Source organism: Oncorhynchus keta, chromosome 35 (assembly GCF_023373465.1).
Source record: "Oncorhynchus keta strain PuntledgeMale-10-30-2019 chromosome 35, Oket_V2, whole genome shotgun sequence".
Taxonomy (NCBI): domain Eukaryota; kingdom Metazoa; phylum Chordata; class Actinopteri; order Salmoniformes; family Salmonidae; genus Oncorhynchus; species Oncorhynchus keta.
Window position 1 is genome coordinate 32,155,995 of NC_068455.1, and position 27,448 is coordinate 32,183,442.

At 44.1% G+C, this 27,448-nt stretch overlaps 2 protein-coding genes across 2 annotated transcripts in view; both read left to right on the forward strand.

Annotated features, from left to right (window-relative positions):
• Positions 1-1,443: 1,443 nt before the first annotated feature.
• Positions 1,444-27,448, forward strand: part of LOC118369093 (eIF-2-alpha kinase GCN2-like) — a 30,719-nt gene continuing 4,714 nt past the window's right edge. The window contains 35 exon segments of the mRNA XM_052495672.1: positions 1,444-1,854; positions 2,412-2,527; positions 4,862-4,964; positions 5,161-5,334; positions 5,424-5,492; positions 5,756-5,901; positions 5,984-6,242; positions 6,528-6,617; positions 6,785-7,143; positions 7,691-7,806; positions 8,120-8,274; positions 8,414-8,841; positions 8,892-8,899; positions 8,985-9,073; positions 9,603-9,671; positions 9,764-9,886; positions 10,485-10,589; positions 11,244-11,510; positions 13,048-13,110; positions 13,298-13,534; positions 13,940-14,015; positions 15,123-15,244; positions 15,425-15,474; positions 17,081-17,249; positions 17,757-17,873; positions 18,016-18,081; positions 18,249-18,419; positions 18,535-18,669; positions 18,761-18,868; positions 19,331-19,459; positions 23,989-24,077; positions 25,913-26,023; positions 26,125-26,183; positions 26,664-26,767; positions 27,088-27,153. Coding sequence (XP_052351632.1) covers positions 1,729-1,854; positions 2,412-2,527; positions 4,862-4,964; positions 5,161-5,334; positions 5,424-5,492; positions 5,756-5,901; positions 5,984-6,242; positions 6,528-6,617; positions 6,785-7,143; positions 7,691-7,806; positions 8,120-8,274; positions 8,414-8,841; positions 8,892-8,899; positions 8,985-9,073; positions 9,603-9,671; positions 9,764-9,886; positions 10,485-10,589; positions 11,244-11,510; positions 13,048-13,110; positions 13,298-13,534; positions 13,940-14,015; positions 15,123-15,244; positions 15,425-15,474; positions 17,081-17,249; positions 17,757-17,873; positions 18,016-18,081; positions 18,249-18,419; positions 18,535-18,669; positions 18,761-18,868; positions 19,331-19,459; positions 23,989-24,077; positions 25,913-26,023; positions 26,125-26,183; positions 26,664-26,767; positions 27,088-27,153 — 4,674 coding nt within the window. The 5' untranslated portion in view covers positions 1,444-1,728.
• Positions 15,485-17,092, forward strand: LOC127915946 (uncharacterized). The gene is made up of 3 exons (XM_052496897.1): positions 15,485-15,634; positions 16,077-16,556; positions 16,659-17,092. The coding sequence occupies exons 1-3, from the start codon at positions 15,522-15,524 to the stop codon at positions 17,029-17,031; spliced, it is 966 nt and encodes a 321-aa protein (XP_052352857.1). The 5' UTR covers positions 15,485-15,521; the 3' UTR covers positions 17,032-17,092.

The window sequence follows — 27,448 nt, forward strand, 5'->3', positions numbered from 1 at the left end:
TGCTGGCAATCAGAGGTCAGATGTGTTTTGGGTCATTGTCATGCTGGAATACCCATCCACGACCCATTTTCAATGCCCTGGCTGAGGGTAGGCGGTTCTCACCCAAGATTTGATGGTACATGGCCCCGTCCATCGTCCCTTTGATGCGGTGAAGTTGTCCTGTCCCCTTAGCAGAAAAACACCCCAAAGCATAATGTTTCCACCTCCATGTTTGATGGTGGGGATGGTATTCTTGGGATCATAGGCAGCATTCCTCCTCCAAACACGACGCGTTGAGTTGATGTCAAAGAGCTCCATTTGTCTCATCTGACCACAACACTCACCCAGTTGTCCTCTGAATCATTCAGATGTTCATTGGCAAACTTCAGACGGGCATGTATGTGCTTTCTTGAGCAGGGGGACCTTACGGGCGCTGCAGGATTTCAGTCCTTCACGGTGTAGTGTGTTACCAATTGTTTTCTTGGTGACTATGGTCCCAGCGGCCTTGAGATCATTGATCCTCCCTTGTAGTTCTGGGCTGAGTCCTCACCGTTCTCATTATCATTGCAACTCCATGAGGTGAGATCTTGCATGGAGCCCCAGGCCGAGGGAGATTGACAGTTCTTTTGTGTTTCTACCATTTGCGAATAATCGCACCACCTGTTGTCACCTTCTCACCAAGCTGCTTGGCGATGGTCTTGTAGCCCATTCCAACCTTGTGTATCTCTACAATCTCGTCCCTGACATCCTTGGCGAGCTCTTTGGTCTTGGAGAGTTTGGTGGAGAGTTTGAAATCTGATTGATTGATTTGCTTCTGTGGACAGGTGTCTTTTATACAGGTAACAATCTGAGATTAGAAGCACTCCCTTTAAGAGTGTGCTCCTAATCTCATCTTGTTACCTGTATAAAAGACACCTGGAAGCCAGAAATCTTTCTGATTGAGAGAGGGTCAAATAATTATTTCCCTCACTAAAATGCAAATCAATTTATAACATTTTGACATGTGTTTTCCTGGATTTTGTTGTTGTTATTCTGTCTCTCACTGTACAAATAAACCTACCATTAAAATTATAGACTGATCATTTCTTTGTCAGTGGCCAAACGTCCAAAACGGCAGGGGATCAAATACTTTTTTCCCTCGCTGTATTTTATATATATATATTTATTCTTTAAAGCTATCTTAGTTTTTACCCCAACCAGTAGGTGGCGATAATACATATTTTTGTATGTAGTCCACCAATAAAACCCTTGAAGAAGACGAAAGTTTATTGGCGATGAGGTTGAAATGGGTAGGGTTAGCTGGTAGGGAAATTCATACTACAGAATAGTAGGCTGATATACAGCCAATACAGTAGGTGGCGGCATGCACCTATAACATTTGTTTGTGGAGCGCCATAATACCAAAGACGAAGAAGAAGGCCGCCTACCATTAAGATCCGGTCTTTTTTTTAACAGGGTAGGTCTCTCATAGGCGCCAATGGCTAGTTCTTGACAGTATAAGAACCATAAAAATAAAATGAGAGTGGGATGTAATCGCTTCCTCTTACGCCTCTGGCTACAGTGTTGCAACAATGCTGTAAGTTCAACGTTTTCGAACCAGATACAATGTCAATCGCGAAACTTTATTCAATATTGATAATGTAATGTTTGGAAGTAACAAAAGACGAGTGTTACGTCGTAGTTAAATCGCCTCGATATTTAGAGAGGGGTGTGTGCGCGAAACATGAGTGCCCATGTAGCGCAGCTAGGATGAGTTGTCATCAGACTTCTACATGTGCGGGCGACTATTCTGTACAACAGGAAAACGAACTAGAAGCGCTTGCGTCAACTTTTGGAGAATATTTGAATGCTCTGCGTAATAACCATACATGGAAGGTTGGCATACTTTCAACACAATTGATTTATGAATAGATAGTAGCAACTTTTTGCCAAAAAAGTTGAATCGGTAAAAGAGCCGTTCACCTGGCTCCCTGATTAGCATACTGTTACTACTTATTTTTGAGCTCAAAACAACGTTTTTCTGCAGATAAATTACAAAATAATTGTCGAAAGAGGGTGAATCCTCACTGAAGAAAAAATAAAGTGGAGAGGGCGTAGTAGAATAAATCTAATAATTTGTCCAGGTAAAACAATATTTGAAGGAGCATTTCACGATCTGACAATGGTAGCCTATCTTTTGCGCTTTACATTGTAGATGTGCAGTTTTGTAAAGCATTTTGAACGAATAGCTGTTTTGGAGCCAAATGAGCCGGCTCTTTTACCTGAACACTTGTACGTGAACAGAGCCAAATGAGGCGACTCACCGATGAGACTCGGAATGTCCATCACTATTGCTGACTTGCAGAAGCAAAGTTGTGCTAATTACACAAACGCCATGCATGTCTATCCGTGGCTAGGTTTCCATGATCCTCTGTTGTTTTCTCCTCATCAAGATCAAAAGAACACTAGATGTATACATGTGCCTGCGACCTAATGGACTACGCAATGGGAAGGGAAGTTATGTGACAGTGGACCTGCAGGTCCAATGCCCACCTACGTTCCCTGATGTGTGAGTATCGTTACTCAATCCATCAATGGGATGGATATGTCATAGAATATCCCTTTCCCGAGATTCAGATGTTTATAATGTTGCACACTATTGCTTAGTATACACCTCTGGCATTAGGAAGACTGTATGACCCCTATCATGACTCCAATGACATTACATTAAGTTGGGTGATACCACATACAGTGCCTTCAGAAAGAATTCACACCCCATGACTTTTTCCACATTTTGTTGTTACAGCCTGAATTTTAAAATGGATTGCAATTGAGACTGTGTGCAATAATCGTGTTTAACAAGACCTTTGAATGACTACCTCATCGCTGTACCCCACACATAAAATTATCGTTAAGGTCCCTCGGAGGAGCAGTGAATTTCAAACACAGATTTGACCACAAAGACCAGGGAGGTTTCCCAATGCCTCGCAAAGAAGGTCACCTATTGTTAGATGGGTACAAATAAAAATAAATAAGCAGTCTTTGAGTATCCCTTTGAGCAAGGTAAAGTTATTAATTACTCTTTGGGTGGTGTATCAATACACCCAGTCACTACAAAGATACAGGCGTCCTTCCTAATTCAGTAACTCAATCGCTCAGGGATTTCACCACGAGGCCAATGGTGACTTTGAAACAGTTATAGAGTTTAATGGCTGTGAGAACTGAGGATGTGTCAACAACATTGTAGTTACTCCACAATACTAACCTTTACATATTTTTTTTTAAACCTTTATTTAACCAGGCAAGTCAGTTAAAAACAAATTCTTATTTTCAATGACGGCCTGGGAACAGTGGGTTAACTGCGTGTTCAGGGGCAGAATGACAGATTTGTACCTTGTCAGCTCGGGGGTTTGAACTTGCAACCTTCCGGTTACTAGTCCAATGCTCTAACCACTAGGCTAAGTGAAAAGAAGGAAGCCTGTACAAAGTGAAAATATTCCAAAACATCCATCCTGGTTGCAATAAGGCACTAAAGTAAAACTTCAAAACATTTGGCAAATAAGTGAACTTTATGTCCTGAATACCAAGTATTATGTTTAGGGCAAATCCAACACAACACATCACTGAGTATTTTTGTCATATTTTCAAGCATGGTGGTGGCTGCATCATGTTATGTGTATGCTTGTCATTGGCAAGGACTAGGGAGTTTTTGTTTTAAGAAAAATAAACTGAATAGAGCTAAGCACAGGAAAACCTGGTTGAGTCTGCTTTCCAACAGGCACTGGCTTTCAGCAGGACAATAACCTAAAACACAAGGCCAAATATTCACTGGAGTTGCTTGCCAAGACGACATTGACTGTTCTTGAGTAGTTAGTTTTGACATAAATCGGCTTGAAATCTACGGCAAGACTTGAAAATGTCTATCTAGCCATGATCAACAACCAACTTGACAGAGCTTGAAAAATGTAAAAAATAAAATAGAATAATGTTAAAATATTTCACAATCCAGGTGTGCAAATCTTAGACTTACCCAGAAAGACTCACAGCTGCCAAAGGTGATTCTAACATGTATTAAGTCAGGGGTGTGAATACTTATGAAAATTAGATTTCTGTATTTCATTTTAAATAAATTTGCACACATTTCTAAGAACATGTTTTCACTTTGTCATTATAGGGTATTGTGTGTGTAGATGGGTGAATCAATTTTGAATTCAGGCTGTAACACAACAAAATTTGGAATAAGTCAAGGGGTATGAATACTTTCTGAAGGCACTGTAGCTGTATGCCACCTGAGGCAAATGCCCTGACAATAGCCTCTAATACTGCCCAATGCTGGCCAAATGCTCTGTCTAAACATAAATATGCCTCGCTCATGATTTGGAAACCTTTGGAACTTTTTAACTTTCATATGAGCGTTTTTCAAATACAGAAGATGAACCTACTGTTCGCAGTTTAGCAAAGTTACTCCCGACTGTATTTTGAAAAACGCAATCCAGACGGAAATGTTAAATGGAATGGCCCAATGGAAATGCGAGCAGCAAGGTGGGACGAGGTGGCATGGCCTAGGCTGTGTGAAAACAAAGCCGGATGCAACTTTGCTAAACTGCGTACATAAGTGTATCTTATGGTTTCCAAAAACATATTGCAAGTGAAGATTAGCAATGTTTCTAAGCATTAAAACAGAGCGGCGGGACATGGAGCCAGCTGTGGTCCATACCTTCAGGTGCGAACCCAAGAGGGGGACCTGCTGTAAGCCCCCTTGTTACCTTGTTCTGGAGAGCTAGGCACAAATGTACAGTCAACGTGTCTTTTGGTTTGGTACCATCGCCTGACAATCCTTTTTTAAGCAAAATGTTATAGATGTATAGCAATCATTCACGTTTGTTGTTTGCTTGGGCGACAGACCTCCAGAGTTTGAGCTGAAGAATGCCAAAGGTCTCTCCAATGACAACCTCCAGAGCCTCCAGACACCGCTCACTAAACTGGCTGCAGAGCGATGTGGGGAGGTGAGATAGACATATACAGGCAGACAGACGGATGCCTACAGACAAATTCACTCTGAACCAAACATGTAGATCTGAATAGTTTATCTACTCGTAGTTAGGAGTAGATGACCCATGAAATCCTGTGCCACTTTGCAATGGCCGCATCTCTGTGACAGAAAATATTTTTTGTCCCATCATCACCCCTCTCTTCCCCCAGGTGATGATCTATGAGCTGGCCGACCATGTCCAGGGGTTCCTGAGTGAACACAACAAGCCTCCGTCCAGCTCCTTTCATGAGGAGATGCTGAAGGACCAGTGGCTGCAGCAGGAGAGGCTAGCCCTGGAGGAGCAGGAGAAACTGGACCAACGCCGCAGTAAGGAGGAGCAGATGGTGAGGATGCATGCATGCTTATACACGCACCACACGCACGCACACACTTACTGTCCTCACTGTACCTCTCAACTCATTCTTGTCTAAAGCAATTTGAGATTATGGCTGAAATCCAAAGGAGGGGAGAGGAGAAAAGGAAAAAAGACATTGCCAAACAGGTGCCTTCATAATCTTCAAATGTGTACATTTTGCAAACTCGTGCTGTTTTAGTAGATAAGCAATTCTTATTATTCCTCTGGAAAATTGATTGGAATTATTAGCTATGTATGTTTTTAGGCTAATGATCATCAATTAATATATTATTTAAAACCATGTTCCATTAGACATGAAATGCACCTTTTAATAATCATTAAAAAAAATGCAAAACAGAACCTGAAATAAACATTTGATTTAACCATATTCTGGCTTTGTGACTGCCCAGGAGCGCCTTGAGGGTATAGACCAGCCTGCTGTAGACAGTTCTGTATTGGGCAGCTCATCTTATTCCCCTGGGCCTCCACCTGAGCTTACTGAGCCCAGAAGAGGGACCAACCCCCGGACACTGACCAACTCCAACACCCGCCACAGGCATGGGACAGCCACGTGTAAATAATATTTAGCTCTGTGCCTGAACTTAGCTAACACTGCATGCTGTTTTTGTTGTAACCAGACGGGACACATACAGCGAGGATAGCCCACGCTCACGGGAAGTGCTTTACTTCAGCAACAGTACCCTTGGGGATCTCTTGGTGCATAGAGGAAAGTGCCTCGATAAGAGCTTAAAATTCCCTGTAAATCTCATTATGGTCTGCGTTGTAGTTTACTGTACTGTCAGTGTTGAGTTGTGTGCCTCAATATGCTATGTCTCTCTGGCAGGGGAGAGTGTGAGGCTTGGCCGTAATGTTTATAATGCTTTCGACGCGACCAACTGAGAGTTTGCCATAGTATACGAGTGGATCCTACGCTGGAACAAGAAGATTAGCAAGTTCTTCACCAGTGAGGAAAAGGGGAATATTGACAATTGTAAAAAGCAGGTGAGTAATTCCTAGCTTAGATCCTGCCATCAGATGTAGTACTAATAGTTAGGCCTACACACTAAGCAGTACCATCTGCCTATTTTCTTTATAGATCCACGGTGCTGCGAGTGAGCTGAACTCCCTGCTGAAGCTGAAATCCTAACCTGGTGCCCTAACCCTAACCTGGTGCCCTACCAGGCCCTGAGCTCCAGTGAGAGGGATGACTGCCTGGTGGTGAACCTGCTGGTAGAGCATGTGGGGGTCAGCAGCAGTCTGAGCCAGAGCCTGGTCCTTCTGTGGCTCAGTTGGTAGAGCATGGCGCTTGTAACGCCAGGGTAGTGGGTTCGATTCCCGGGACCACCCATACGTAGAATGTATGCACACATGACTGTAAGTCGCTTTGGATAAAAGCGTCAGCTAAATGGCATATATTATTATTATTATTATTATATTAGAGCCTGGCCAGTCAGACCGCCATCCCCCTGGAGCGCCTCCGCCTGTTTACCACCCAGCTCCTGGCTGCCCTTGACTACCTCCACTCCAACTCTGTTGTCCACAAACAGCTGGGCGCCTCCAGCGTGCTGCTGGACCACCTGGGCAACGTGTGACTCACAGACTACAGCCTCTCCAAGAGACTTCAGCAGGCCCGCGTGCGCTTCTGTGAGGACACGCTGCCCACCAAGGCTGGGAAGAAAGGGGACGTGTGGAGCCTGGGGCTGATGCTGTTGGCACTTAGCCAGGGCGAGGAGGTCAGGGAGTTCCCGGTGTCTGTGCCCACCAGCTTGCCCGCTGACTTCCAGGACTTCCTCAACAGGTATGCCTGCCTGGCAAGAACCATCCATTCAGTTTGGCCAGACAGCTAGTCTCGGTGTCGGCCAGACAGCTAGCCTCATCCACTTCCATGCCTGGACCTCACATTTTTATGGTGGCAATTAAAACTTTCATTTTTCGTGTGGTTAAATTCTAAATGGAAATGTTTTTTTTTTTTTTTTTACAGATTTTGACTCAATAGCACATGGTTTTTGAATGGTTAGCTAGATTATTTAGGGAACTTCTCTGCTTTTCTATTCAGTTGATGAAAACGATACACAGTGAACACACAGCTTCATTTAGATGTATTTAACCTTCCTGTACCTTTTTGACATATTGTCATTCCACCATGGACTGTGTGTTAATCAGGGCTTGGCTGTCAGAGCTCGTCCTCTGTATTTGGGTGCCAATCTTAATGTACTGCTGTGTGGATGCAGAGTAACACAATGTGGACCAGAGGATTAGATGTTGATGGGCCACTCCAGGAATGTCAGCTCTGTTCTTTTGGAAGTTTCCATGCTAAATGCACCATTCTCTGTTCTGTGTGGTAGATGTGTGTGTCTGAATGATGCTGACCGCTGGAACACCCAGCAGCTGTTGGACCACCCCTTCCTCAACCCTCCACCCCCGAAGACCCATCCACAGTGCCAGGACGCTAGTCCAGAAGGTGACAACTGTGTTCAGATCAGGGCCACTAGATATTTTCAGTCTCCAAGACTATAATGTTGTGAAAAAATGGTTGCCTTTTTTAAGAGGCTTGATTCACTACAGTGGGGCAAATAAATTCATTCAAAATCCTAAAATGTGATTTTCTGGATTTTTTTCTACTAATTTTGTCTGTCATAGTTGAAGTGTACCTATGATGAAAATTTACAGGCCTCATCTTTTTAAGTGGGAAAACTTGCACAATTGGTGGCTGACTAAATACTTTTTTGCCCCACTGTATGTAGAATCGTAACGGCTGTATTCTGTCCTCCCAGACATTGGTGATGACTTTGCGTCGTCGGTCATCCCTCACAGTCACATCCTCAATGCTCCGTTCAGCACTGGGCTACAGAGGCAGTTCTCACGCTACTTCAACGAGTTTGAGGAGTTACAGTTGCTGGGGAAAGGAGCTTTTGGTGCCGTTATCAAGGTAACCCGTGTTTTAATATAGCATAGCTGACAGTAGCATTCCTAGCCTTTCCCTTTCATTAAGTCCATGGTTATTGTTCACATAATGTTTGTCTCCTGACCCATCTTTTTGTCTCTTTCCATCCTCTCGTTATGTGCAGGTCCAGAACAAGCTGGATGGATGTTACTATTACTATGCTGTGAAGCGTATCCAGGTGAACCCGGCCAGTAAGCAGTTCCGTAGGATCAAATGTGAGGTGACGCTGCTGTCACGCCTCAACCATGAGAACATCGTCCGCTACTACAACGCCTGGATCGAGAGGCATGAGACCCTCTCCACGGGGATACTGAGCTCAGACAGCACAGAGCCCCGGTGCACAGCGGGGAAACTGCCTCAGGTCCGAGCCCCTTCTCTGGGCCCCAATGAGCTGGGAATCTGCATGCTTGACAACGTGGAGGGTAGCGCCTCACCCCCTGCCCCGGCGAGCTCGGTGGAGTGGAGCACCTCCATCGAGAGGTCATCTAGCGCCAAGTGCAGTGGTCACGAGTCCAGTGACAAGGATGATGATGTTTTCTGTGCCTTGTTCCTGTGAGTTCTCCTAAGGCATTAGAACTATTGGAGTGTGCTGTACAAAATAGTCTTGACGGTATAGTAGCATCTATCGGAGGTTCGTTTCATGTCGTATATGCTCTGTGAACTTGATATATGGAACTAAAATTATTTACTTTTAGTATTTGTTTTGGTTTGTTTGCGTCTAGCCATTCAAACAGTGACTCAGAGAGTGACAATTCTTGACAATGGAGATGGCAGCATATCCCAGGTTAGTGTTTATGTGACCTGATTCAGAATCGTAGGCATTTGAAGTATAGCCATAGAAAAAGCACTGTGTATGGAGAAAGGCAAGATCCATGATTGGCTAAGATAATGAATGGAGACGATAGAGATATTATTTCCGGGAGGACAATGCCATACTGACATGTGCTTTTACATGTGAATTCTTAAAGAAATGGGTGGGGCTAATGCATAAGAGATTGTGAACGATGCTTAATAGGGGCGTAAACAAAGAAGAGCTCTCTAGAAAGCGTGAAAATCATTCAAGGACATTAATTCTCCTACTTTTCTCCAAAGTGGGATAACAAGTTACTCAGATTTCAAAGAATCATAACTTTCCCATGTTTCCCCTCCACTACGTGATATACCATTTTGGAGCTCTGAGTGTACTTGTGTAAAAACAAAAAAAGCCGATCTTGAAAAGTTGACAAAAGCTCACCTTGAATTCAGTCACATATATTATCACCAAGTTGTGTGTTACTTTCATCAACTGAATCAATGTAACCACCATCCCTCAGGACGAGCCAAGCAATAGAATGGGTGGTGACACGATAGAGAGCACAGACTCTCTTTACCTTTACATCCAGGTAAAGCTCCGTTCACTAGCACTCAACTAATACCCCACTAGAGGACACTGTTCTTTTTCTAATATCTAACCTGTGTTCTCTCCTCCCTCCAGATGGAATACTGTGAAAAAAGCACTTTACGAGACACCATTGACCAGGGCCTCCATCAGGACAACAGTCGCCTGTGGAGGTTCTTCAGGGAGATCCTGGATGGCCTGGCCTACATCCACCAACAGGTGTGTCTGTGAACCCTCCCTAATTAGTGTCCTCCTCAGAGTGTATTGCAGGGTTCAATGTCTGCTTTAGGGTGTGGAACAGAGATGTAACGTAACGAGCCGAGACTTTGAGGAGAGAGGTGGGACTGTCCTGTCACATTCGGTTAGGAAGGAGGGATTCCAGGACAGTCACTGCTTGTGATTCTACTGTTCCACTCTACTGATCCCCCATGTCAAACGTTTTTCTAGGTTCATAGTGGGAATTGAAGTGGCATATCATGTGTCCTGTAGGAATTGATGATGACTCATTCTCTACCTTTGCAAAATTGTATCTATGGGAATTTATAATTTATTCATAGTGTTTTTTTGAAGTGTGTTTGATGCAAAATTGTTTTAAAGGACCCTCTTCTCTTTTTGTCACACACTCAAATGTTTTGGTATGCATGTTCCTTCCTTGCAAGCTGTCAAAGCACAGCTTAGAACAACAATGATGGTATGCATGTTCCTTCCTTGCAAGCTGTCAAAGCACAGCTTAGAACAACAATGATGGCATGCATGAGACATGCTTTCAGCAATGGTTCCAATTAGCACTAATTGATCACCTCCATCCTTCCAAAAGGGGATGATTCATCGAGACCTCAAGCCTGTCAACATTTTCTTGGACGCTCAGGACTATGTGAAAATTGGAGACTTTGGCCTGGCCACAGACCATCCTGCTAGTGTGGTATGCCTTAATGTCCTCGGGTTCCGCTGTCTCCTGGTGATGGAGATTCATTAACTGAACCAAGTAGAACGGGTCGAGTCTCTTTAAGTCAGCTAAAAAAGAATCTATACATGCAATGACTTGTTCAATTACAAATCTTTGTCTGTTTATTGAGGCTACCAGACAGCCCTTTTCATTGTCTATAACACATTTAGATGATGTAATAATGTTAATAACAAATTCCAAAGGCAAGCTTCATAAGTCATTTATTATTTTCAAGCAATTTTGACATACCAGAAGACCACTGAGGCCTATGCTAGTAATTGTTGCTTGATGCTCCATTTCTGGTGAGCTTGTAAAGTAAACCGTTAGTATTCTTGATCACCAACATTTTTTTGAGCTGTATATTTATGGCAATCCTCTCTCCTACAATTTGATGATTACACTGCGCCCAATCCTATAGCTGTACAGCAAATCAGCAATCTGTTTGCTAGCTCAGTAGTTAACAAACTTTTTTTCTCTCTCGCAACCCCCAAAAAGCAGTGTTCAAAGTTCGTGACCGTGCACGCACAACAGCTGGACAAATGTAACTTCTCATTATAGTCATAAACGCTGATGCATTTTCAGGCTGAAGAAATTCGGCTTGTCACCAAAAGTACTCACAAACTTCTACAGATGCACAATCGAGAGCATCCTGGCGGGCTGCATCACCGCCTGGTACGGCAACTGCTCCGGAAGGCTCTCCAGAGGGTAGTGAGGTCTGCGCAACGCATCACCGGGGGCAAACTACCTGCCCTCCAGGACACCTACACCACCCGATGTTACAGGAAGGCCATAAAGATCATCAAGGACAGGCGAGGTCAGTACAGGTGCATCAAAGCTGGGACCGAGAGACTGAAAAACAGCTTCTATCTCAAGGCCATCAGACTGTTAAACAGCCACCACTAACATTGAGTGGCTGCTGCCAACACACTGACACTGACACTGACACTGACTCAACTCCAGCCACTTTAATAATGGGAATTGATGGGAAATGATGTAAATATATCACTTGCCACTTTAAACAATGCTACCTTATATAATGTTACTTACCCTACATTATTTTTCTCATATGCATACGTATATACTTTACTCTATATCATCGACTGCATCCTTATGTAATACATGTATCACTAGCCACTTTAACTATGCCACTTTGTTTACATACTCATCTCATATGTATATACTGTACTCCATCTACTGTATCTTGCCTATGCTGCTCTGTACCATCACTCATTCATGTATCCTTATGTACATATTCTTTATCCCCTTACACTGTGTATAAGACAGTCGTTTTGGAATTGTTAGTTAATTTACTTGTTGGTTATTACTGCATTGTCGGAACTAGAAGCACAAGCATTTCGCTACACTCGCATTAACATCTGCTAACCATGTGTATGTGACAAATAAAATTGGATTTGATTTGAAATGCAAGATACAGAAATAAACTGTTTTTCGGCCTGCATTTGTAGTTGTCATTTCCAATGCTCATTGCCATCTGAACTGGGTAAGCCCTTTTCTTCCTCACAAATACCATCATTAATTCACCAAAATATATTATCATCCCATAATGCAATGTTACAGCTATCTTTAGACATATAGCCAGCCAGTAGCCAAATGATCAATTAAATAATATAGGCCTACATAAACAAGTGCTTTCTGGTCCATAATCTCTGGATATGCAAGCCTGCCTTTGTGCCAATGCTGATGACTGGTCATTGGTCAACAATCAAGGCAATTTCAAGTCATCAGTCACAAGTCTTAATCTAACCATGATGGTGTTTCCGACAGCTCAGTGTAAACAAGCAAAACTGTAGGGTCGGAATCTTCTGGCAAAAGTGGAACGTTGACGCTTTAAAAAAGCCCTATATGTCAGCCCAGAAGTGCAAGGAAATACCAACGCCACTTACAACCAGGCAAGAAATATGAATGGAACACACACCAACGTCAATTCAGAAGAATAAAATAAAGATTTTAAGAAACTGTCTCAGAACAATCATTCATCCAAAAATGTAATCTCAAAAGTAGTCTAGGAATTATAATATCTTGTAATGAATTAAGGGCCTTGACTCCTGGGTGGAGCATAGACCAGTGTCCTCTATCTGTTTAGAGGTAGTTCAAGGTTTTCCAACAGTGTTACTGTATCCTCACTAGGAAATATATAATTCAGGATTGATTGTATATACCAGATGTAAAGGGAAGAGGGCTCATCCTGTGATCTGTGTTTCTCCTTAGAAAGTGGATCTGTTTAGCTTGGGTATTATCCTTTTTGAGATGTCCTACCGACCCATGACCACCGGCTCTGAATGAATCTCAGTCCTGAGCCAGCTGCGCATGGTCAGTCTGTCCAGCACAGAGAACACAGACTGGGGCGGGGGGGCCACGAGAAGGGTCTCACTCCTTCATCACTGTCCCATTACTCTGTCATTCCACTCTGCAGGAGGACATCAACTTCCCTGAAGATTTCCCTGAGTATAAGAGTGGAACGCAGGCGAGGAAGGACGTATTCAATTAATGTTACACAAGTTATACTCTTAGTTTCACACAACTTCAGGGAGCTATGTAGAAGTAGTAGTTCACTTTATCGTTCCACAATGGGAAGTTGTTAACGAAACCATACTGAGTGACATTACACAGTATAGGCAGTTTGACTTTGATAGACTGATCCCTAGCCCTGTGTCTTATCTCAGATGAAGGTTATTGGCCGGCTGCTGAACCATGACCTGGCCCTGCGTCCCATGGCCCAGGAGCTCCTGAAGAGTGATCTGCTGCCCCCGCCCCAGATGGAGGAGTCGGAGCTCCACGAGGTCCTGCAGCACACCATGGCTAACGTCAATGGCAAGGCCTACCGCACCATGGTCAACCAGCTGTTCTCCCAGATCACCTCCCCCGTCATGGACTACACCTACGATATCGACCTCCACAAGGTACCAGGCCTACTGCTCCGGGCAAGGTACCAGGCCTACCCACTGACGCAGTGGAGCAGACCCTCAAACCTAGCCTAGCGGACTACCACACAAACACAACCCAAAGCCAACCAGACATGAACACTTGGGCATCACTGTCCTCTCTACTACGTCATAGCATCTCAAACCATTGTTTGTGACAGACCGGTATTGAAGAAATTGTTGAACGCAGAATAGAGTGGTCCAATAGTCCAAAGTAGGAAGAGCTACCCATCTCCTCCTGTAGGTGTCACTGTAGACACAGTAATGATGCTGCTTCTGTGATCATACAGATCTCCTGTCATCTGGTTCACATAATGTCGGGACTGTTTGAGCTTTCATCGATGCCTTTTGATTCCTAACAGACTGCGTTTTGTTTTGCTGCAGGGCAACTTTAATTTCAACAGTGCCAGATTGCAACCGTATGTGTACGAAACAATCACCAGGATCTTCAAGAAACATGGTGAATCCAGATTCAGACTCTTATTTTAAGAGCTGAAGTTGTTTACTCTCTTGGGCAAATGACTTGACCCATTCCACTTTAAAGTTGCTGCTATGAAGACCTCACTGGGGCCTTGACTTGAACATCTGTTCATATACAGTACCAGTCAAAAGTTTTAGAACACCTACTCATTCAAGGGTTTTTCTTTATTTTTACTATTTTCGACATTGTAGAATAATAGTGAAGACATCAAAACTATGAAATAACACATGGAATTATGTGGTAACCACAAAAGTGTTAAACAAATCCAAATATATTTTAGATTCTTCAAAGTAGCCACCCTTTGCCTTGATGACAGCTTTGCACACGATGAACCCCAGTTTCAACTGTACTGGGCAGATGGGAGACTGCATGAACGGCGTTGTGTGGGCAAGAGGTTTGCTGATTCCAGTGTTGTGAACAGAGTGCCCCATGGTGGGGTTATGTTGTGGGAAGGCATAAGCTACGGGCAACGAACACAATTGCATTTTATCAAGGGCAATTTCAACGCACAGCGACGCCATGACGAGATCCTGTGGCCCATTGCCATACCATTCATCCGCCGCCATCACCTCATGTTTCAGCATGATAATGCACAGCCCCGTGTCGCAAGGATCTGGACACAATTCCTGGAAGCTGAAAATGTCCTCGTTCTTCCATGGCCTGCATACTCACCTGACATGTCACCTATTGAGCATGTTTGGGATGCTCCTGTCAATATCCAGAAACGTCACACAGCCATTAAAGAGCGGGACAGCATTCCACAGACCACAATCAACAGCCTGATCAAGTCTATGCAAAGGAGATGTCATGAGGCAAATGGTGGTCACACCAGATACTGACTGGTTTTCTGATCCACGCCCTACCTTTTTAAAGTATCTGTGACCAACAGATGCATATCTATATTCCCAGTCATGTGAAATCCATAGATTAGGGCTTAATGGATATATTTCAACTGACTGATTTCCTTACAAACTGTAACTTAGTCAAATCTTTGAAATTGTTGCATTTTGCGTTTATAATTTGTTCAGTGTATGCTGAACGTATTATCATACATTTACATTAGTGTCTCTGTGGCTGTCTTTCCAGGGGCTGTGCGTCTCCAGACTCCCCTGCTCCTCCCCAGGAACAGGAAGCTGTATGAAGGCAGTTAGCATTCTTACTTGATGGACCACAGTGGCATGCTGGTCACCTTGCCCTACGACCTCCGGGTGAGCAACAGGAAGCAGGAAGTACTACACGCTCCGTTAACTAGCCCTCAGTGATCCCAGCACTCGGTGGACTAGGGCCAGAACAACCCCGGGACAACCCTGGGACTAACTGTGTTTCCACAGTGATTTATTGTCGTCTTGCATGCACTGTTTACTTATTCTCTTTTGTATCCATTCCAGATTGCATTCACAAGATTTGTGGCCAGAAATAATATTACCCATTTCAAGAGGTAAATCTCATAGTCAATCACTGAATACTTGCATCTATCCATTTCATATGCATGTTCAGTCTTTGATAAACCTCAATGTTATCCTGTGTGTGTGTGTGCAGGTGGAGCATCGAGCGTTTGTTTATGTCAATTGTAATGGTGTGTGTGTGTGTGTGTGTAGGTACAGCATCGAGCGTGTTTATGTCCATTGTAATGGTGTGTGTGTGTGTGTGTGTGTGTGTGTAGATACAGCATCGAGCGTGTTTATGTCCATTGTAATGGTGTGAGTGTGTGTGTAGGTACAGCATCGAGCGTGTTTATGTCCATTGTAATGGTGTGAGTGTGTGTAGGTACAGCATCGAGCGTGTTTATGTCCATTGTAATGGTGGGAGTGTGTGTAGGTACAGCATCGAGCGTGTTTATGTCCATTGTAATGTAATGGTGTGTGTGTGTGTGAGTGTGTTTTAGATACAGCATCAGACATGTTTATGTCCATTGTAATGGTTCAGTGTCCTGCAGGTACAGCATTGAGGGTGTTTATGTCCATTGTAATGGTGTGAGTGTGTGTGTAGGTACAGCATCGAGCGTGTTTATGTCCATTGTAATGGTGGGAGTGTGTGTAGGTACAGCATCGAGCGTGTTTATGTCCATTGTAATGTAATGGTGTGTGTGTGTGTGTGTGTGTGTAGATACAGCATCGAGCGTGTTTATGTCCATTGTAATGGTGGGAGTGTGTGTAGATACAGCATCGAGCGTGTTTATGTCCATTGTAATGGTGTGAGTGTGTGTGTGTGTAGGTACAGCATTGAGGGTGTTTATGTCCATTGTAATGGTGGGAGTGTGTGTAGGTACAGCATCGAGCGTGTTTATGTCCATTGTAATGGTGGGAGTGTGTGTAGGTACAGCATCGAGCGTGTTTATGTCCATTGTAATGGTGTGAGTGTGTGTAGGTACAGCATCGAGCGTGTTTATGTCCATTGTAATGGTGGGAGTGTGTGTAGGTACAGCATTGAGGGTGTTTATGTCCATTGTAATGGTGTGAGTGTGTGTAGGTACAGCATCGAGCGTGTTTATGTCCATTGTAATGGTGGGAGTGTGTGTAGGTACAGCATTGAGGGTGTTTATGTCCATTGTAATGGTGGGAGTGTGTGTAGGTACAGCATCAAGCGTGTTTATGTCCATTGTAATGGTGGGAGTGTGTGTAGGTACAGCATTGAGGGTGTTTATGTCCATTGTAATGGTGTGAGTGTGTGTAGGTACAGCATCGAGCGTGTTTATGTCCATTGTAATGGTGTGAGTGTGTGTAGGTACAGCATTGAGGGTGTTTATGTCCATTGTAATGGTGTGAGTGTGTGTAGGTACAGCATCGAGCGTGTTTATGTCCATTGTAATGGTGGGAGTGTGTGTAGGTACAGCATTGAGGGTGTTTATGTCCATTGTAATGGTGTGAGTGTGTGTAGGTACAGCATCGAGCGTGTTTATGTCCATTGTAATGGTGTGAGTGTGTGTGTGTGTAGGTACAGCATCGAGCGTGTTTATGTCCATTGTAATGGTGTGAGTGTGTGTGTGTGTGTGTAGGTACAGCATCGAGCGTGTTTATGTCCAATGTAATGGTGTGAGTGTGCAGGTGGAGCATTGAGCATGTGTTCCGGCCCAGAAAGCTGGACAGGGCACACCGCAGGGAACTGCTGGAGTGCTCCTTTGACGTCATTGTCCCCGTCACTAATAGCCTGCTGCCTGACGCTGAGACCATTTTCACCATCTCAGACATGATCCAGGAGTTCAGTGTCCTGCAGGTACCACACTGTTACCACTCCGTCTAGTAATTCCTCGGACCATGTTACTACCCCTGTCAGTCTAGCTAAAGTCACAGACCATATTGTCCTTTACAGTACACTCCCTGTCTCGTCTCAGGCCCAGACACTACTGTCCAGTGTCTGTCGAGCTCTGGTCACAGACCTGTTCACACCCTGGGTTCTAGACAGTGCAGGAGCCCAGTTCACCCAGCACAAACCCATTCCAACCCAGGCCTGCTTTGCTCTGCTAAAAGACCAGCATGCCTCCAGGACCCCTCTAAAAGGGTCTACCTCTGTGTGTGTGAAAGCTTTTAAGAATGTATGTCACTCTGGACGAGAGGGCAGCTGAGCAGTCCTACAGTAGTGCTTTAGGGATGAGGTTGGACTGTAATTGTGCACAGTTGTAATTGTGTTTTGATGATGCTGTTAGGTGAGGAACTACCAACCTCTCTACCAGGAGAGAAGCTGCTGGATGGTGTAATGGTGTGTTGTTGGATGTTGTGTTAGGAGAGGAACTACCACATCTACCTGAACCACACCAGCCTGCTGAAGGCCGTCCTGCTACACAGCGGCATCCCCGAGGACAAACTGAGCCACGCATCCAGCATCCTCTGTGACGCCATGGTTAATACTATGCACACGGACGTCATGTGCAAGTTAAACACACACCATGCATGCGCACATTGTGTGGTGTATATAAGTTTTGTCTGTTACATCTTTGTTCTACAACTGTAACTCTAAAATGGTATCCTGTCTCTGTTCATAGAGTGAAAAGCTGACCAGGAGAGAGGTGGAGGCCAAGTTCTGTAACCTGTCCCTGTCCAACAACAGTGTAAGAACCTCCTGTTGTCTCTGGCCTCTGGTGCATACGACTGGTCTGGTGAATTCATCAGTGTCTCGACTTTTCTCTGCTCAAGGTCCGCCTTTCTTGAACATTGCCTTGCTCTCAACCACAGAATGTCTTTTCTGTGTCTGATGTTTTCTGTCTCTCCCTGTCAGTTGCAGGCTCTGTATAAATACATAGAGCAGAAGGGAGACCTGCAGGACCTGGTCCCCCTCATCACCTCTCTGACCAGACAGAAGACTGCAGTCACCCAGCTGGCAAAGAAGGGCCTTAAAGACCTGGAGGAACTCACTGGCCTGCTCAGGAGCCTGGGAGTCAAGCTACAGGTAGATCTCCCACTTCCTAACTCTTACTCAGTCTGGTGTATAAAGAGAATGGCATTGCGTGTGTTTTCCTGTGGATTTCTAGATTGATTGATTCTCATATTTGTGTGTCTTGTAGGTGGTGGTAAATCTGGGTCTGGTTTATAAGGTGCAACACCATTGTGGGGTGATCTTCCAGTTTGTGGCCTTCATCAAGAAACGCAGACGCGCAGCGCCAGACATCATGGCTGCAGGAGGGAGATACGACCACCTGGTAATGTCCCCATCTTACCACCCTCCTGCTCAGGTCCTTGGAGGTGTTGAACTATCAGGGTTTAGTCCTTATCGGGGTACTCTTCCTGTAGATTCTTGAGTTCCGTGGCCCAGCGTCCTCTGCTCCTGTCCCTTCGGCAGTAGGGGCCAGTTTGGCTCTGGACAAAGTCTGTCCTGCCCTGGCCAGCATGGAAAAGCCGGTGAGTACTATTAACTATTCATCAGTGTTAATGACCCAAAGATACAGAAGGCCATATTTGATGATGGCTTATTAATTTGAGCCTCCATTAAAGTTCATGTCCGTTATTATCCAGCCTCTAAAATGTTGCTGTTTTGGGAAAGGCTCACATTTTTCTATACTGGACAATGACAGTTGATGGGTCTAACCCCTCTGTAATTAACTCAGAATGTGTGTGGAACTCTGTCTGTGTGTGAGCAGGTTTGAACCTAACTCTCTGTGTGTGTGTGTGTGTGTGTGTGTGTGTGTGTGTGTGTGTGTGTGTGTGTGTGTGTGTGTGTGTGTGTGTGTGTGTGTGTGTGTGTGTGTGTGTGTGTGTGTGTGTGTGTGTGTGTGTGTGTGTGTGTGTGTGTGTGTGAGCAGGTTTTAACCTAACTCTCTGTGTGTGTGAGCAGGTTTTAACCTAACTCTCTGCGTCTCTTAGCCCTCTATCAGTTCGTGTGATGTGCTGGTGGTACCAGTAGGCCACATCTCCATGGGCCGAGCCATCAACGTGGTCCAGAAGCTGTGGACAGCAGGGGTTTCTACTGATATTGTCTATGACGTGTCACAGGTCAGTGATGAGCAGCCCGTAGCAGCCCGTAGCACCTTGTGACAATACCTAACCAACAGGGGGCGACACCATTCTATTCTACCCCACATGGACGGGCGGACCAAACTGCCTGTGAAGTTATTTACCTTGACCGTATGTGGAACTGTAAACACTCAGGGAAACGGGATCCTTTTTGAGTTTCCTTTCATATAAGTCTGTTAGAGTATCACGTTTAAGAAACACAATGCCCAGTTGTTTCCTTAGCCAACTTTCATCATCTCTGTTACTGTAAATACTTCTATAAGCAGTTTTTATTTTCAGTTTGTAGGTGAAGTCTGTTGACCAACTCCAACCTGAGAAGTGTTGCTGTGTAGTTATCACCCTAGTGAATGTGACTGGTGTCGTGTCAGTGTACTGGGCCATGCCTCTCACATTCTTCATGTTTACGTGGCGGCCTGATCTCAGGCCAGGAGGTGTCTGTGTGTGTCCCTCTGGCAAAGCGTGCAGCCGACTGCTCTCCTCCCCCTGCCCTCTTACGTTCACCCTTTCTCACTCCCTCTTACCCTCTAGTATCCTCCCTCTCTACTTTTTCATTTGCTCTCTTGTTGTCCCATCACAAACTCTATAACATCACTGATTGCTCAACTCCATCCCCCTGACCTCCCAGCCGCAATTCAAAACTTAGCTTTGTCTGAGCTCACACAGCTCTGCAGGAGAGAGACAGCATGTCGGTCCAACACATCAGAGTTGTAAAGGACGCCTTCCTCATGGTCTAATGTTAACCCCTTTCACATGCACGGCTTTTACTGGTCAAATCTCCAGTAAGTGCTCATTTATCGCCTGGAGATGGTTCCACTTTATTTTTGTTGGGTCTTGTTTCACGTTTTGTCACGTGCACAAGTACAGTGAAATAAATGCCTTTCTAGCTTTTACTAGACAAATATGGTCAACCCTTTCCACATGCGGTCACCTGGGAGGCATATGGCAGAAAGCTGGTTGGCCCTCTCTGTCTGTCTCAGTGATAGAGCCGCTGTGGGGGAAGCTGGTGGGGGAGTGAGACTGCTGGAGAGCAGAGCAGAGGTGATATACAGCACGGAGATTGATCCTCAGTAGTCTACTGTTCTGGTCTGACCCAGCTCTGCCTGCCGGAGGAAACATGTCTGGCTGTATTTGATTAGGATAAATCCGCTCTGCTGCTCACACACAGCCACAGGTGACTGCACTACCTGGACAGGCCCAGGTTTGGGCACTGGGCAGAGCAGCTCCCTGTTCCAAGCAAAACTCCGCCGCTCCGGAGGAATTTGAGGCACAAGTGAAGCATTTCACCAGCACACATTTAATTATCCAGACCGTACGCTGCCATGGCCCAGTGGTATCTCAGCCATCCCTGTTCTCTCTCTCCTATCCTTGCCACAGCACCCGCTCTGACATGTGTGAAATGGGGGAGTTTTTAAATTTTTATTATAACATTCCAATCCTGTTGTCCAAACGTACGGCACACGCTCTCTGTTTTCATAGGAACTGATGAGCCATAGGAGAGCCACTGAAATCTGCCTGAACCCAGCTTTTAATACACCCCTAAACCACCAGGACTGCTTCCAACTCATACTCTTAGACAGACAGCCCACCTTTTACTAAACACATCACATCAAACTACTTTTCCCATAATCCCACTGTCATCGTACATGAGAAACATGGGACTGAGGTCGGGCTTATCCTCGAGTGGCGCAGCGGTCAGAGACACTGCATCTGTGCTAAAGGCATCACTACAGACCCTGGTTCGGTTCGAGGCTGTATCACAACCGGCCGTGATTGTGAGTCCTATAGGGCGGCGCACAATTGGCTCAGCATCGTTCGGGGTTAGGGTTTGGCTGGGGTAGGCCATCATTGTAAATAAGAATTTGTTCTTAACTGACTTGCCTAGTTAAATAATATACTGTATAGTGCTGAAGGGGTCCACTTGCTTACTGTAACCACAACACCTATAGCAAGCACATGTTGTGTAATAACATGCAAGGCAGGTTCAAGTTCACCTAAACCATACATTTGGTTAATCCACATAGTAGCAGTTACTGTAAATGTTAGTCTGGGTCTAGAAATGGGTTGCAGGATCTGGAGCCCATTGTGATCTTCTTGGGAGCAGGATGGACTGTTTTTACACTTGGCTATTACAAAGTAGTGTTTTCCTTCTACAGCCATCTAGAGTAGGACCAATCAGAGGTGTCTAGAGTAGGACCAATCAGAGGTGTCTAGAGTAGGAGCAATCAGAGGCGTCTAGAGTAGGAGCAATCAGAGGCGTCTAGAGTAGGACCAATCAGAGGCGTCTAGAGTAGGACCAATCAGAGGCGTCTAGAGTAGGACCAATCAGAGGTGTCTAGAGTAGGACCAATCAGAGGCGTCTAGAGTAGGACCAATCAGAGGCGTCTAGAGTAGGACCAATCAGAGGCGTCTAGAGTCAGACCAATCAGAGGCATCTAGAGTAGGACCAATCAGAGGCGTCTAGAGTAGGACCAATCAGAGGCGTCTAGAGTTGGACCAATCAGAGGCGTCTAGAGTCGGACCAATCAGAGGCGTCTAGAGTAGGACCAATCAGAGGCGTCTAGAGTAGGACCAATCAGAGGCGTCTAGAGTAGGACCAATCAGAGGCGTCTAGAGTAGGACCAATCAGAGGCGTCTAGAGTCGGACCAATCAGAGGCGTCTAGAGTAGGACCAATCAGAGGCGTCTAGAGTAGGAGCAATCAGAGGCGTCTAGAGTAGGACCAATCAGAGGCGTCTAGAGTAGGACCAATCAGAGGCGTCTAGAGTAGGACCAATCAGAGGCGTCTAGAGTAGGACCGATGTGGTTTCTGCATTATGATGCATTTACATGACACGTTTACATTCTATGGCAGCCATGTTAGCTCTCAATTAACATTACATGAGGAATATAAAAAAAAATACTACAAAACTGAATAATGCTCAGTCACCTAGTTCAAGCGAAAATAATCAAACACATAAAACCCACTGTGAATATCTCCACTGTTAGCAAATTACGGTAATTTATCAGTAAACACTTTCCCCTCATCGGTGAATGAGACACACAGGAGATTAAAACCAACTGCTCTGGATGGTTGATGAAGAGCCCTGAAAGAGCCAGAGAAATGGGCTCTTGCTTTCTTCTGTGTCATCTCCATTCATGAAAGAGAACATCCATCAAATCCAACATAGGCTTCTTGTTCTGAGCATCTAAATAAAACTAGGCAGAGAAAACCAAAAATGGAGAGGCTTTAGCCCAGTCTTTGAGCAGGGCTATAGGTAGCGAGGCTGATATTAGCCCAGTCCCCTGTACAGACAGCCTGCAGTGGAGCTTTAACGGTGCCTGTGACCTGGCCCAGGGCTCTGGGTGTCACTCACAATGGAGAAACTCAGACGGCAGTCAGACAGACAGGACAAATCCTTACCCCAAATGAGCATTATGAATTATTTGACATTTTAGCAGAGTGACTTACAGTAGCGGGAGCATACATTTTGTGTATCCCCCCCCCCATATTAGTCCCCCATGGTAGTTGAACACACAACCCTGGCATTGCAAGGGCTTTCTCTACCAACTGAGCCACACGTTCTATGGCAGCCATGTACGCTCCCCATTTAACATTACATAGGGAATATTTACATAGCATTTAACATTAGATAGGGAATATTTACATAGCATTTAACATTAGATAGGGAATATTTACATAGCATTTAACATTACATAGGGAATATTTACATAGCATTTAACATTAGATAGGGAATATTTACATAGCATTTAACATTACATAGGGAATATTTACATAGCATTTAACATTACATAGGGAATATTTACATAGCATTTAACATTACATAGGGAATATTTACATAGCATTTAACATTACATAGGGAATATTTACATAGCATTTAACATTACATAGGGAATATTTACATAGCATTTAACATTACATAGGGAATATTTACATAGCATTTAACATTACATAGGGAATATTTACATAGCATTTAACATTACATAGGGAATATTTACATAGCATTTAACATTAGATAGGGAATATTTACATAGCATTTAACATTACATAGGGAATATTTACATAGCATTTAACATTACATAGGGAATATTTACATAGCATTTAACATTACATAGGGAATATTTACATAGCATTTAACATTACATAGGGAATATTTACATAGCATTTAACATTACATAGGGAATATTTACATAGCATTTAACATTACATAGGGAATATTTACATAGCATTTAACATTACATAGGGAATATTTACATAGCATTTAACATTACATGGGGAATATTTACATAGCATTTAACATTACATAGGGAATATTTACATAGCATTTAACATTACATAGGGAATATTTACATAGCATTTAACATTACATAGGGAGTATTTAAACAATGCTATGTAACTGTACTTCTAGAATTAGTACAATATTCACATTTCTAAAAGTTGGCCCTCTCAGTATGGCTTTGGTGTTAGTGCTTCTTGTTCCCCTCTGTGTCTGACTGTGTCATTGTGTTCAGTCCCAGGAGACTATGCTGCAGCACTGTAGACAGGCTGGCATCACCTGCATGGCCCTTGTCACAGACAAGGACGGGAACTACATCAAGGTAATCATAATGAAAATGGATTTATATAGCGCTTTTCCAGATGCTCCAAGCTCTTTACATAGTAACGGTTCTTTACTATAACTGTATATGATTCTAAGTACTAGCTGGAATGCAGCACTTTGAATCATTCTCTGGGCCAGCATCTGACTACGTAGTCTGAAATGTAATTTGCCTTTGTTGGCGACTTCTCCTACTTGTACAATAATTGGACTGCACCTGTGCTGTTAGCTTAGTGCATGTAAATGGTCTTGATATGAATTCCAAATGGTTTGACGTATACAGTGCCTTGCGAAAGTATTCGGCCCCCTTGAACTTTGCGACCTTTTGCCACATTTCAGGCTTCAAACATAAAGATATAAAACTGTATTTTTTTGTGAAGAATCAACAACAGGTGGGACACAATCATGAAGTGGAACGACATTTATTGGATATTTCAAACTTTTAACAAATCAAAAACTGAAAAATTGGGCGTGCAAAATTATTCAGCCCCTTTACTTTTCCCTTAAGTTAATACTTTGTAGCGCCACCTTTTGCTGCGATTACAGCTGTAAGTCGCTTGGGGTATGTCTATCAGTTTTGCACATCGAGAGAATTAATTTTTTTTCCATTCCTCCTTGCAAAACAGCTCGACCTCAGTGAGGTTGGATGGAGAACATTTGTGAACAGCAGTTTTCAGTTCTTTCCAGAGATTCTCGATTGGATTCAGGTCTGGACTTTGACTTGGCCATTCTAACACCTGGATATGTTTATTTTTGAACCATTCCATTGTAGATTTTGCTTTATGTTTTGGATCATTGTCTTGTTGGAAGACAAATCTCCGTCCCAGTCTCAGGTCTTTTGCAGACTCCATCAGGTTTTCTTCCAGAATGGTCCTGTATTTGGCTCCATCCATCTTCCCATCAATTTTAACCATCTTCCCTGTTCCTGCTGAAGAAAAGCAGGCCCAAACCATAATGCTGCCACCACCATGTTTGACAGTGGGGATGGTGTGTTCAGGGTGATGAGCTGTGTTGCTTTTACGCCAAACATAACGTTTTGCATTGTTGCAAAAAAGTTCAATTTCAATTCTCCCACCGCAGCTGTAGATCTCTGCAGTTCATCCAGAGTGATCATGGGCCTCTTGGCTGCATCTCTGATCAGTCTTCTCCTTGTATGAGCTGAATGTTTAGAGGGACGGCCAGGTCTTGGTAGATTTGCAGTGGTCTGATACTCCTTCCATTTCAATATTATCGCTTGCACAGTGCTCCTTGGGATGTTTAAAGCTTGGGAAATCTTTTTGTATCCAAATCCGGCTTTAAACTTCTTCACAACAATATCTCGGACCTGCCTGGTGTGTTCCTTGTTCTTCATGATGCTCTCTGCGCTTTTAACGGACCTCTGAGACTATCACAGTGCAGGTGCATTTATACAGAGACTTGATTACACACAGGTGGATTGTATTTATCATCATTAGTCATTTAGGTCAACATTGGATCATTCAGAGATCCTCACTGAACTTCTGGAGAGAGTTTGCTGCACTGAAAGTAAAGGGGCCAAATAATTTTGCACGCCCAATTTTTCAGGTTTTGATTTGTTAAAAAAGTTTGAAATATCCAATAAATGTCGTTCCAGTTCATGATTGTGTCCCACTTGTTGTTGATTCTTCACAAAAAAATACAGTTTTATATCTTTGTTTGAAGCCTGAAATGTGGCAAAAGGTCGCAAAGTTCAAGGGGGCCGAATACTTTCGCAAGGCACTGTACATTAGTTTGATATGAAAAATCAGAATTTAGAGTGAACGTTTTGTGTTGGAAGCAGGTCTGATTTCCCCTCCCTGTCCCCCGTGTGTCCCCAGGTCAAGTCCTTTTGAGAAGGAAAAGCAGTCAGAGAAGAGGATTCCAGAGTCTGACCTTGTGGACCACATTGTTCAGAAATGTCGGACCAAATTCTTTGAGGAGAGAAATATCCGGTGACAACGCGGTTTATTAACCCACGCACAAACTCTGTAATAGACTTTCAGTGTTGTTGGGGAAAGAGACTCATACAGCTGTTTTGTCTCTCCTCCAACAGGGAAACCTCTGAGACGGTCGCTCTTCAGAACACCAAAGGGTCACTCGTCAATGCCTCAGGTACGGTTGAACAGCCTTCTTCTCCACTCTGTATACAGGGATGACCCTCCATTACCATTGACTTGGTTCTGGGTTGGATTTCATATGAGCGCCTGCATGGTGTTAGAGCTGTGTTGAATGGATAATTAAAGGGTAATGGTGACTATGTGAGCTGCAAGGTGATTTAATGACGGTGTTACATTTCACACCACCTCTAGCTCACATGCACAGTATATGTGAACCTTAATGCAGTACAATGGCCGTATGAGTCTGGGTAACAATCATGGCTTCTCAGTCTACTGGTGTCTGGGTGATGGTGTGAGAAGGCTGACAGCTAAGTCAGAGAGGAGCTCAGCTCAGGCATATTCCCATGGTCTCATTAGTGTGTGTGTGTGTGTGTGTGTGTGTGTGTGTGTGTGTGTGTGTGTGTGTGTGTGTGTGTGTGTGTGTGTGTGTGTGTGTGTGTGTGTGTGTGTGTGTGTACGTGCTGTGACTTGACAGGATCGTCAGAGCAGCACGGGAGCAGCGCCTCCAGTAACATCAAGGTGTTACTTATCTCACCAGAGAAGGTGTCCTCCAGCGCCAGACGGCGCTACGAGACCCAGGTCTGTCAATCAATCACGCCGGTCACTCGTACCTGTCCCGAAGTCGACTTTTTAACAGATTGAGCTCAGCCCAGTCACGCAGGCGACCACAACACAACTCTGCCTGGCTGTGGTTCCCAGCTCTGTCTCACTTCAGCACGGTGGCATCCGTCAAGGTCAGACAACACGACGGGTTTTACGCACGCGGCCAGCCCAGTTTTTAACGGCATTGGCTCACATGGAGCACAACTGCATGTGAAGATGAAGTGGCTTTTGTTTCCCAGTTTCATTGTATTCATTGGAAAAATGACTTTCTCTTTTTTTCACCCTCTTCTTTTCAGATTCAAACCAGATTGCATTATCTCGCTAGCAATTTACAGAACAAGAGCAATGACATCGTTCTGGCTGTAAGTCATTTTCTGTTTCCCCCGTTTCACATCTTATCTGTTGAATCCATGTGTATAATAGTGAAATAAGGACAGAAGTTAGCTGATAGCTATAATAGCAAACATCGGTGTGCAGTGTGGATTTAGAGTTCCCCTGGAGGTAGATAGCTACAAAGTGATTCCAGTTGCCGCAGAACAATAAACAGAAAACAAAAGGAGAGGGCAAGTCATTTGGAGCTAAATTGCTACCATATTTAGTTTATTTGTGGTTTTGGAGTAAATTTGAAAGGAGGTATTCACAGAGTAAATTATACAG

Bases quoted from the DNA above. Each gene is read 5' to 3' on its own strand.
- LOC127915946 (XM_052496897.1), top strand. From the start codon at position 15,522: ATGCATGTTCAGTCTTTGATAAACCTCAATGTTATCCTGTGTGTGTGT. The intron at 15,635-16,076 runs GTACAGCATCGA...GAGTGTGTGTAG, and splicing joins GTGTGTGTGTGTGTGTGTAG to GTACAGCATCGAGCGTGTTT. The intron at 16,557-16,658 runs GTACAGCATTGA...GAGTGTGTGTAG, and splicing joins AATGGTGGGAGTGTGTGTAG to GTACAGCATTGAGGGTGTTT.